The sequence below is a fragment of the Trachypithecus francoisi genome, unplaced genomic scaffold (genome assembly GCF_009764315.1).
Source record: "Trachypithecus francoisi isolate TF-2019V2 unplaced genomic scaffold, Tfra_2.0 Lachesis_group13, whole genome shotgun sequence".
Classification (NCBI taxonomy): Eukaryota; Metazoa; Chordata; class Mammalia; order Primates; family Cercopithecidae; genus Trachypithecus; species Trachypithecus francoisi.
The window spans coordinates 40061905-40074827 of record NW_022681458.1 but is presented as its reverse complement, the minus strand read 5'-3'; the positions used below and the strand labels follow the sequence as shown (position 1 = coordinate 40074827).

Sequence of the window (12923 nt, the reverse complement as noted above, 5' to 3'; positions counted from 1 at the left end):
TCATGGGGGTTTGTTGTACAGATTATTTTTCACCCAGGTACTAGGCCTAGTAACCCAACAGTTATTTTCTCTGATCCTCTCCATCTTCCCACCCTCATCCCTCACATACGCCCGTCTGCTGTTTCTGTCTTTATAACTATGCTTTTAAAGTTTAGAATTAATTTGTAGAAATTTCATATTTTCTCCCTATCAACCTATTTAGTACTGTTTAAAAGAGGTCTATGTCTCTGAAGCAGCAGCAGGCTGCTTAATTTTTAAACAGTATTTTTAATTGACACAAAATAATTGGATATATTTATGGGGTACATCTGATATTTTGACACCTGTATACAATGTATAATGATCAAATCAAATTAGCACATTCTTACCTCAAGCATTTATCATTTCTTTGCATTGAGGACATTCAAAATCCTACCTTTTATCTGTTTGAAAATATACAACAAATTATTGCCAAGTATAGCCACCCTATGGTGCTAAAGAATACTGGAACTTATTCCACCTATCCAGCTGTAATTTTGTATCTGTTAACCAACATCTCCTGATCCCTCCTTCCTGCTACCCTTCCTAGCCTCTAGTAATCACTATTCTACTCTCTACTTCTAGATCAACTTTGTCAGCTTCCACATGAGTGAGAACATGCAGATACCACAAATCTGAATTACATACTATCTAAATATATTGCTTAGTGACTATAACTATGCTTTTTTTGATTTTTAATTTTTTAATTTTAGGTTCAGGGATACATGTGCAGGTTTGTTATATAGGTAAACTCGTGTCATGGGGGTTTGTTGTACAGATATTTTTCACCCAGGTACTAGGCCTAGTAACCCAACAGTTATTTTCTCTGATCCTCTCCATCTTCCCACCCTCATCCCTCACATACGCCCGTCTGCTGTTTCTGTCTTTATAACTATGCTTTTAAAGTTTAGAATTAATTTGTAGAAATTTCATATTTTCTCCCTATCAACCTATTTAGTACTGTTTAAAAGAGGTCTATGTCTCTGAAGCAGCAGCAGGCTGCTTAATTTTTAAACAGTATTTTTAATTGACACAAAATAATTGGATATATACTTTTTAAAAACAAAGTGAAAGGGGTCTGATCTCAACTTACATGCTTGGGGGAAAAAGCAATACAAAGCAACCAGCAGAAAACAGTTTCAAAGGGATAAAATGATTTGCTCTTTAATAACAAAATTTGAATTCTGTGGATGATTCTTCAAAATCTGGAAAAATTACATTTTAGTATATTCTCATAGTCACTAAATGTTTTTAAAAATTGCATTAAATTTTACTGAGCACTGGCACTGAAATAAGTACTTTATCATTTTTATTTTAAAGAAATGGTACATCTAAATCTCAAAACATGTGAGGTGAAGAAAATCGGAAAGGGGAGGGAAAAAACAGTTTCCTCTAAAAAATTTTCCCTATCCTTCACATAATAAAAATTTAATATGGTATAGCGATAGTTCTGGTCTGAGTCCTGACTCTACACATACCACAATGTGACATTGGGTAAGTTATCTCAACTCTAACCCTCAGTTTCCTCATCTGTAAAATGGAGAAGGTACTTACCTCCCAGGTTATATGAATTAAATGAGACAAATGCATGAAAAATACTTGTATTTAGTACAATGCCTTGCACACTGTGGAGGCACTCTATCAATGTCAGCTTCTTTTTTTTTTTTTTTTAGAGAAGTAAAGTTTATTACATTTGAAACAATACAGCAATCTCAAAAGTTTACCCATTAAATACAGTTTAATTCTTACAAATCTCCTTTTGAAAATGCAATTCATATATGCTGCAACCTCAGAAGTTTGAATTTGAAATGAAATATGAAGTTAGTAGTCAGGAAAATCACATCAGAGTGCTTTGTCAAATATCCAAACAAATCAGCATATACCAAAGTGATTCTAAATATATCCAAGTGAATGCAGAAAAATACATTACCATTTGAGGCAGACCATGCTAAAATATAATTTACAATGATTAGTTTGCATTTAAGATGGTTAGCCAATGAAATGTAGGTTAAGTTGAATTTTGTAGTATTTGCTCAGTCTCTTTGTACTAAACATTAGTTCATCTGAAAAGTAAGTTTGGAAAAAGCAAATAACCTGATCTCTTTATGCTTATCATTTTCTCACTGTCATCTTAAATGCAAGCAAATCAATACAGCATCAAGATTTTTCACATATTAAAATGAACACTAATGACTTGTGAAGGCAGACTGTGTACCATGTAGTACTTAATAGATGAGCTTGCAATAACCATCAACTCAATTTTTTAAATAACACAAAGATTCACAAGCTAAAATAAACATTTGATTAAAAAATTCAGCTATTCAAGATAACTCAGTTGTCCTTTTTCTCTTTGAGATTGGGAAGGGCTGGGTCTTTAAAAACCTGAAGAGGAGTTGGTAAGAGAAAAAAAATCCTCAATGCTTTAAAAAAACTCAACTGGTTAGAGGTCCATGCAACTACTATGCTGGCATAGTATCTGTGACAGATGTTTTCTGTCACAGAACAATTCACTTTCCCACGGAAGTAGCTCCTCCAAGCCAACTATATAAAGATGTAAATCAGTTCACCCATGATTAAAACTGAAATAATCCTTCACAATAGAAGGAAGACACCTCACCCAAAAAGATCTTTTAAATCACTGCTAGCTGAACTGTTATTGGTCATAGTAGTTGGTGGCTATGCAAAGTTCCGTGGGTTGAAGAAAGGATTACCCTGCGTACCAAAGGTAGATTGTCCTATCACGTTCATCTGTGTTCCCATTACTGAACTGCCCATAGCTGGAGAACCTTGAGGAGGTACAAACTGATTGAGCCACTGATTTGGTTTCTGTTGTGATAACTGGTTCATGCTAACTTTGGGTTTCTGAGGGCCAAAGAGATTATTAAGGGCAGACATATCTGTGGGTCTTTGTTGGGTCGGCTTTGCACCCGCAGGAGAAACATTCAAAGCACTGAAGTTTGGCAAAGTGGGAGGTGTTCCAGAGTCATCTTGGTCACTCCACCTGTGCTTGGACTACTGTAGAAGTTCTGGTTTGTAGTAACAGGCATGTTGAATCCTGAAGTCTGAAAGCCCATATTGGCATTTAGGCCATTTGTCAAATTTTTCTGTGTATTATCAACTGGTATAGAAAACATCATGCCAATGCCCATGGAAGGAAGAGAAGTGAAAGTACTTGAAGCAGAAGGTTTAGGGGTACTAACAGAAGGGCTAGTCAAAGATGACATATTATCCATCAATGTGTCTGTCAAGTCATTAGTCTGTTTAACAGTAGCAATAGGTGTATGCACTTGGGGTTTAAGAGGCTGCTGGCTTTTCAACTTCTGTGCCCGCTCTTGTTCTTTTGCTAATTTTTGTTTTTCTTCAAATGTAAGTGATGCTGTTTTACGTTTATTCTGTAACCCATCCTCTTTATTTTCGGAATCACTGCCAGTCAGAAGGTCTGCTCCAATGTGGTTAACAACCTTGTCAATTTGCTGATTCAAAATATTTGTAACTTTTGTCTCCCCAGAAACATTCATTTGATTTCCTATGTCCAAAGACTTCTGCTGTTCTTGCATTATATGAAGTTGTTCCAGCTTAGTCTTATGTTCAGACTCCAATCTATTAAGCATCTCTTTTATGATGCAAATGAAAGACTTGAACTGATTAAGATTGTTTTCAATACTCAGGGGAATAAGATGAGGCAAAGAGCAGCCAGCTGCTCTTTGGTGATTCCCAACTTATGAGTAAAAGCACATTTGTAAATGCCTAAAATACCCATGAAGACTGCAGATTCTTTGGATGAAATCTGTTGTAAGAAGGGTAGGATATCATCAAGTAAAAATCACTTACCCAAGTATTCCAAAATCTTTTGTAAGCACACTAATGAATTTACACAAACAGCAAGGGAAGAAATTTGTAGACAGGCATTTTTAATTCTTGGTATCAAAGTACGTTTCATGGATGGGTAGTCTATAAGATTTGCAAAGGCTGGAATGATGTTTAGACAGAGCTCCTGGGTCTGAATGGAAGGAGCTTCTAGTGCTCTGTAAACCATGAGTAGGACACTGTTCTTTATCTCATCGGGAGGGGTTTTGGTTAGTAGCAAATCCATTTTTTGTCGGAAAATTACCAAAATCTGGATTGGCTCCTGCTGCTGAAACACAGGACCAAGTTCAGGTGGAATTAATTTGACATATTCTTCTTTGGTGCATTCCTCAATGATCAGTAGAACACTGGGCAAAACAAAAGGTACCATGTCAGGGTTTACAAATTCTGAAGTCAAACAAGTCAAAATTCTCTGCGCAATGACGTGCTTGGGCAGTAGAACCTTTGGCAGTCTGCTGAAAAACTGTGATTTCCGAAGATAATCTCTTTGGAATAAGGTATCAAAACATTGCAGTGTTACTGCACCAACATCATCAAAGAAGGAAATCTGTCATTTGATCTGCATCTGGTCTTACAGTTGGAGTTACATTTAACAGTAGCTTTACATGTTCACAAACTTCCTCAGGTATATTTGTAAGTAAACTAGATCCTAAATAACTCAACTGATCCAACTGCCTACTGAAACTCTTGTGAATATCTTGCTTATTGACTTCAAATATAGGTTTCCTTTTATTAAATACAGCATACATAACAGTTCCTAAAGAATACAAATCACTGGCTGTTTCACAGTTCACATAAAGTATGTATTCAGGAGCCAAATATTCAGGATTTGGAAGACACAATGAAGGTAAATTTGGGTTCATTCTTTACAAGGAAATTTAGGCTCTTGTTCAGAAGGATTGGTTGATGATACACAAAAATCAAAACCCATTATTTTCCAGGCTCCACTTTTATTCACAATTGTATTTTCAGGAGTAATATTTCCATGTACCATTTTCACACTGCTATGCAAGAATGACAAGCCTTCAGAAACCCGAAGCAAACCACATTTGGTTTCGACATCATAAAGTTTATAATCCTTAATGCCTGGAGACATAGGGAAAGGTAGATTTTCCCAGTTACCAAGAACACTGGCTAAACTGGCAAAACCTGGTTCTGTACAAAATGCCAAGAAATCCCTGGATTCTTCTAAAGGATGCTGGACAGTAAGAAGTCGAGGGTGTTGAAGTCGAGTTAAGTGTTGGACTCCTCGTTTTAGAGAATCAATGATTTGATCCTTTTCAAATTTTTGATATTTGTCAATCATTTCTCATCAAAGACAAAAACAGCCACCACTTTGTTGACTTTTTTGTGCCATTAAAAATCTCCCAAGCTAGCTCACTGCCACCACTGGCAATGTGTCAACCAACATCAAATTCTCTAGTGACAGGATTTCCCATTACAGCACTAGTGACATCAGCTGTTACTTTTGTAACAGTACTCTTCAATTTATTACCACATGGACTCCATGGCTGCAATATTGGGCAGTCATAGTTACCTTTTCTCTCTCCTTTCAGGAGGGGCAGAGCTGGGGCTCTTTTTCCCCGCCCCGCTAAACACAGGCGGTTCCTGCTCTGCTTTTGCACCTGGCAGCTGCCTCCTGTTTACTCCATCGCCTCCACCACCCCCACGGGCACAAACAGAGCACAAACACCGCCTGAGATGGATGAGGGAAAGGGGTAGGGAGGGCAGGGACTGGGGACAGAGACTAAGGGAGGGCGAAAAAGACTGAAAGACCTATTGCCAGCTACTTTTATTACTGTATTACCATTGAGTTTTTAGAACTAGAGATCAAATCAAGATTGCTAAAATAAGGTTGCTATAGTATCTAAATAATTACAGAGTATTAAAGGTAGAAGGTCCTTTCAGAAACCATCCAATCCTGCCTCCTAGATAAGGAAACTGAGACTTAAAGATGGGTAACTTGCTGAGGACAACAGAACCACCAGACGTGTGTCTTGACTTCCTATCCAGCACTGTACCCATTCTTGTTGCTATCTGCCATTTACAGGACAAAGGCTGACAACTTGTCCTAGAAAGCAAGTTCCTACACATCATGTCTCCAACATACAGTATTAGTCCTACGTATCTCCTAATTCCTCCAGGTGTCTAATCTACTTATTGTCTTATTTTTCATTCTTAATGTTAAAAGATCCTGGGTTTTGGCATCAGACGTAGCTTCTGAATGTGACTCCTCTACTAATTAAGTTAGACACACGATTTATCCTTTCAGAGCCTTAATTTCTCTCATTTGTAAAATAAAGATCATTTATCACTCACAACAGTAGTAAGAAGTAACTAAAATAAGCAATTAAGGCACCCAGGGTATCTGGTAGATCATAGGTACTCATTGAATACTATTCACATCACTACTCTCTCACTTGCACACCTACAACACCCACCCCCCATCTCTGAACAAAACTGGGCTTTTGTGTCTTTATGTATCTGCCACTATCTTCCTGTTCCCAGTACTGCCTATCATTTAACACCTTCCAAACTTAGCTGTTTACAAAAAAGGAGAGTTATTCCTGTTAACATGCTTAAAATAGAGAAAATACAGGATGTCATGTCAGCCCTCTCACTTTTAAAGAGATGTGGTATTTCCTTTGTGGGTAGTATAATGAAACACGCTCTAGCTCTGGCAAAGAACAACAAAGTACTGGTTAAGAACACAAATCCTTAAGACAGTACATTCCTGCTACTTGACCTTGACTTAACAATGACATTTTAATAAGTTAAACACAAGGAGGCTGGCAATATCAGACATCCCTATTCACCCAGAAGGAGAAGCAGTGGCTTGATCATCACAATGAGACAGAGATGAGGTCGATTTAAAACCTTAAATATGGTTCTAAATAAGCTCTCAATCCTTACAGAGCTCTTAAATAAGAGACCTGAACATATATCCAAATTCTATTATTGCAAGTTCCATGTGATTATCCGAATTTTTCCTGCTGCACATATATTACATATAGATTGTCATTTTAATACTCAGGAAGAGAAGTTGACTATAAATACATGCAGCGCTAAAAACAGACTATTAGGTATTCAAGGGTATAGTGGAAATGAAGAACAAAAGTGACATTCATTACAAGAGATACTAGACCCTAGACGTTTTCTTCAAATAGGTATTAATGAAATCCTGTGAAAATTCAAGGTCATGAATTCCCTACTTCCAAAATGTAATATTAAAAATGAGTGTACAATCCAGGCTTAGTAGATTAAGCTAAATATTCTTTAGACTAGCTCTTCCACCTTGCATCCATATTCCGATAATGCTCCATTTATTACTCTTGCCCAGGCTTGACAACTGCTTCTCTACCATTTTATCCTCCAAATGTCTCTTCCATATGTCCATTTTTTTCCCAGTCATACCTACTGGTAAGAGAATTAAATCAGTGCTAGAATCAAGCATACTAGAGCATGGTCTACAGTATGATCTTTAGACCCACATAGCAAAGATTAAAAACAAGCCTCAAAGGGTTAACCTTATCAGCAAATAACTTAAAGACCTGCCAAAACAAATTTTAACACTTTTCCAAGGAAGACAATAAAATCCAAACACTTAACAATGTAACATTCATAACGTTCACCAGTCCACACAAAATTACTAGATATACAAAAATAAATAAAATGTAATCCACAACCAGGAGGGAAATGAGTCAACAGAAACAGACCCGTAATGACAGAAATAACAGAATTAGTAAGCAGCATTTAAATACAGCTATTTTTTAATATGCTCAAAAATTTAAAAGGAAAATAGTAACTTAATGAGAAGAGAAACAGAAGATATACCTGTATTTTAAAAACTCAAATAGAACTAAAGTACAGCATCTAAAATAAAAAATTCACTAGATAAGATAAACAGATTAGATGGTCTCCAGAAGAAAAGAACAGTAAACTTAAAAGTATAGCAATAGAAATTATCTAAAATGAAGCACAGAGAAAAAAAAGATTGGGGGTAAAAAACTGAACAGAACATCAGTGGCTGTGTCATATTAAGCAGTCTGCAGCCCCAGAAGAAAAAAGAGGCAAGAACAGAAAAAATATTTGAAAAAGTGGTGGCCAAATTCTTCCAAGTTTAATTAAAACAATTAAACCTATAGTTCAAAGAATTTCAACTCCATGCAGGATAAATACAAAGAAAACCACACCAAAGTAAAATTGCTAAAAACCAGTGATAAAGAAAAAAATCCTACAAGCAGAGAGATGGGAAAAAAAAGACACATTACATTTAAGGGAACAAAGAGTGAATGCAAACTATTCATTTCAACATAGATGACAATGGAACAGCATCATTAAAACACATTTAACACTAAAAGCCAATTTAGAATCTTGTGCTAGTGAAAAATATCTTTCAAAAAAGGTGAAATAGGCCAAGCGTGGTAGCTCACTCCTGTAATCCCAGCTCTTTGGGAGGTCAAAGTGAAAGGACTGCTTGAGCCCAGGATTTCAAGACCAGCTTGGCAACATAGTGAAACCCTGACTCTACATTAAAAAAATAAAAAAATAAAAAAAAGAAAGAAAGAAAAAATTAGCTGGGTTTGATGGTGCATGCCTTGTGGTCCAAGCTACTCAGGAGGCTGAGATGGGAGGATCACTTGAGCCCAGGAGGTTCAGGCTGCAGTAAGCCATGATCATGTCACTGTATTACAGCCTGGGGAACAGAATGAGATCCATTCTCAAGAAAAAAAAAAAAAGAAATTTTATTTTTTACATAAGCAGAAACCTAAGGCTATTCATTGCCAGCCAACCCATATCCCAGGAAATGTTAAAGTTATTCAGGCAAAAAGTATATTGGATGGGAACTTCAGTCTACCAAAGAAATAACAGAATGGTAAATCTGTGGGTAATACATAAGCCTTTTATTTTCATAATTTATTTAATTCATAATTAGCAATTTAAAGCAAAAGTAATAATGTATTATGTATATGACATATGTAGATGTAAAAGGCATAATAGTAATAATAATAATATGTAGAATGGTAGAGGGAAATGGAAGAATACTGTTTTAAGAGTGTCACTGTATTAAATATAATGTTATTTGAAGATGGGCTTTGGTAAGTTAAAGGTGCGTATTGCAACCTAGAGAAAGCACTGAGAAAAATAAGAGGTATAGCTAATATGTCAACAGTAGAATTAAAATAAAATAAAATAAATATAAAAAAAGAAAATGAGGAAAAAACGGAAGATGGAACAAATAGAAAAATAGAAAATAGGAGTACAGTAGCCTCAACTACAGTGATAATTACATTAAAATTAAATGGTCCAAATACTGCAAATAGAAAGTACAGATGATCAGACTGGATTTTCTTTTTAGAAAAGACCAACTATAAGTTATCTGTGGAGATGCCCTTTAAATGTAAAGATTTAGATTAGTTTAAAAAGTAAAAACATGAAAAATAATGTGATGCCAATTCCACACAAACTTTTTCCAAACACAGAGGAAGGCATACTTCACAACTCATTTTACAAGGCCAGTATTACCTCAATATCAAAATCAAGCAAAGACACTGCAAAAAAAAAAAGAAAAAAGTACAAATCAATAATCCTTAGTAATGGGACTAGGAAGAACACAGACACACACACACTCCCTAACAAAACACTAGTAAATAAAACCTGTTATATATAAAAAAGATAATATATCATAACCAAGTAGTTTTTTCCAGGAATGCAAGTCTGGTTTAAAATTCAAAACTAAACCAACAGAATTCACCACACTAATAGACAAAGGAAGAAAAACCATATGAGTATTTCAACAGATGCAAAATAGCCATTTGACAAAACTCATGCTAAAAACTTCTCATCCAATTTGGAAGAGAAGGATATCTTCTCAATTTAATATAGGGTATTCTCAAGAGACTTAATGGTCAAATACTCTAACTTTTCTCCTCAGACTGGAAATATGTCAAGAATGTTTACTATTACCATTTTTATTCAACAATATACTGAGATCGTGTCTCATTCAATAAGGCAAGAAAAATAAATAAAAGGCATCCAGATTGAAAAAGAATATGCAAAACTGTCTCTATTTGCAGACATTATGGTGTATGTAGAAAACTCTAAGAAATCTACCAAAAAGTTACGAAAACTAGTAAGTTAAGCAAAGTTGCAGAATGCACGGTCAACATTAAAAAAACCAATTTCATTTCTATATAGTAGTAACACACAGTAGGAGAATGAAATTAAATCAACAGTGCCATTTAAAAAATACTTAAGACTAAATTTAATAAAATATGTGCAAGACTTATGCAACAAAAACTATAAAATATTGTTAAGAGAAATTAAAGAGGACCTAACTAAGTTAATGGAGAATATATCAAGTTTATGGATTAGGAGACTCACTATTCTTAAATTATCAATTCTCTACAGAGTATATGTAATTCCATTCAAAAGTCCAGCATTCTTTTTTGAAAGAAAATGACAAGCTGGTTATTATTATTAGGGACAGGGTCTCTCATTCTGTTATTCAGGCTGGAGTGCAATGGCACAGTCATAGCTCACTGCAGCCTTAATTTCCTGGGCTCAAGTTATCCTCCTGCCTCAGCTTCCCTAGTAGCTGGGACTACAGGTGCATGCCACCACGCCCAGCTAATTGTTTTTATTTTTTGTAGAGATGGGGTCTCACTATGTTGTCCAGGCGGCTCTTGAACTCCTGGGCTCAAGTGTTGATAAGCAGATTATACAATTTATATAAAAATGTGAAAAATCTTAAATGGCCAAAATAATTTTTGAAAAAGAAAAGTTGGAGAATTTGTATTATCTGATTTCAAGATTTACTATAGAATTATACAGTAAATAAGATGTGGTAGTTCTGTAAAGATAGACTTAGGGATTAAAGGAACAGGATAGAGTTCAGAAATAGAAACTATACATATACGACTAGGTGATTTTCAATGAAATTATCAAGGTATTTCAATAAGGGTAAAGAGACCATTTTCAATAAATGGTAAAGAAACAATGAAATATGCAACTGGAAAGCAAAAAACAAGAATTTGGACCTTAATCTAATTCCATACTCAAAAAAGTAGACTACTGACTTAAAAGTAGAAGTAAAAACTGTCAAACTTTTCCTTTTATGCGAAGATTTCTTAGAAACAACACAAAAATATGAATTATAGTAGCAAAAACTGATAAACTCCATCAAAATTTAAAATCGCTCTTCCAAAGACACCAGTAAGAAGATGAAAAGGCAAGCCAAAGTCTGGGAGAAAATACGGTCCATTTATCTAACAAAGGACTTACATCTAGAACATGTAAAGAACACTTAAAATTGAACACTTACATTTCAATAGGAAGATAAAATTTTAGTGGGCAAATGATTTGAATAAACAACTCAAAATAAAATCTAGATATGGTTAATAAGCACATGAAAAGGTGCTCAACATCATGAGTCATCAGGAAAATATAAATTAAAATCTCAGAGATACCAGTACACACCTACTAGAATGGCTAAAATCAAAACCACTGACACTACCAAGTGTTGATGATATACAGCAGAGGTCAGCAAACGACAGCCCACAGGTCAACTTCAGCTTGCTGCCCCTGCCTGGTTTTGTAAATCAACTTTTATTGAAACACAGTCACATTCATTTATCATGTACTGTCCATGGCTGCTTTTCTGCTACAATAGCAGAGATAAGTTCCAGCTTAGCAATAAAAAGAATAAACTTCTGATACTTATTACAAGTGGATAAATCTCAAAAACATTTTGCTGTACAAAAGAAGGCAGACACAAAAGACACAGATTCAATTTATATGAAATTCTAGAACAAGCAAATTTAATTTAAAGTAGCAGAAAGCAGATTAGTGGTTGTTTGGAACCGGAGGTGAGGGGTGGGGAGATCTGTGTACAAGGGAACTTTCTCTGGGATGATAAAAACTTCTCGAACTTGTTCGTACTGGCAGTTACACTGAGTGTATAGTTTTGTCAAAACTCAAACTGTACACTTAAAGTGAGTGTATTTTTTTGTATCTTAATAAACATACCTCAATGAGGATAAATTAAAAAAAACTTTGGGTTTTGATGGGTTTCAGAATTCAGAATTTTTCAGATTTTTAGAAAAGTGGCACTGTACATTAACTGTATGTTATATAACATCCCCAGCTGGTTTTGCAGCAGCACCTCATATTTAAATACACAAATAAATCTTCAGCAAATATAAGTATTCAAACTAAATGAGTTAAGTCTAGAAACAGCCAAAGTCTGGTTTTGTGGGCAAATGAGTGTTTGAATAAAAGTATAGAAAAAAACTTGGAGTGCTCAGAGTTTTTTGATTTAGTCTTACAGAGAAGGTGTTATGGGCCTATAGTCTTACAGATAAGGAGTTTGTTATATGCTGTACGCCCCAAGAGTCTTGTGTGCCAGGCACTGCTGTTAGGTACCTGCAGGGTATACAAACACAGGTAACTCTGTCCTTGCCCTGTGGAGATCAGATGGATATGATGCAGCTACTACTCACCAGGTGTTCACAGGGTACAGGGGAGTCCGACATAGACAAGAAACAACATGAAAGACAGATGCTCTTAATGCATCAGGAGACACAGGGGATGCAGAGATTAATTCAGTCTTTCCCTGAGGACATCAGACTAGAAAGGCAGGCTTGGGTTTCACCATGATAGGTCACATATGCTGGACTGAGGCATTTGCATTTTCTCCCGTAAGCGACAGCACTTCAATATTTATTAAACTGGACTTACCAGTGATGCTCTCCGAGTCTCTGTGACTGCTATTCATGAGGTTTTCTTCACCTGTTGGTGATGTAAAAATTGCATTCTGGGATTGACTCATGCAGGATCCTTTCTTGCTTTGGTTGAGAAGGACAGCTTTGGTATGAATCAGAGTAAAGGAAATCCATCAAGCCATTCAATAACGAAATGGATTTGGTCACATGGATATTTTCTTTTAGACAGATTTTCTCTGATGAGTCAAAAGGCATCCGTAGCAATGAGCACTCTCATGTGATTATCATACTTTGGAGAGTCATGACCTAAAACAA

General features: G+C 35.6%; 1 protein-coding gene and 1 pseudogene across 5 annotated transcripts in view; both read right to left on the bottom strand.

Moving 5' to 3' along the window:
- The window catches only part of TRAK2 (trafficking kinesin protein 2), a 102261-nt gene that overhangs the window by 56919 nt on the left and 32419 nt on the right, over positions 1–12923 (bottom strand). For all 5 annotated transcript variants that reach the window (XR_004441625.1, XR_004441626.1, XM_033230705.1 and 2 more), the window contains exon 2: positions 12625–12914. Coding sequence is in view for 2 of the 5 variants with exons in the window: in XM_033230705.1 (XP_033086596.1) it covers positions 12625–12715 (91 nt within the window). In the remaining 3 variants the exon portion in view is untranslated. The remainder of the gene's footprint in view (positions 1–12624; positions 12915–12923) is intronic.
- On the bottom strand, positions 2506–5440 carry LOC117094655 (annotated as a pseudogene).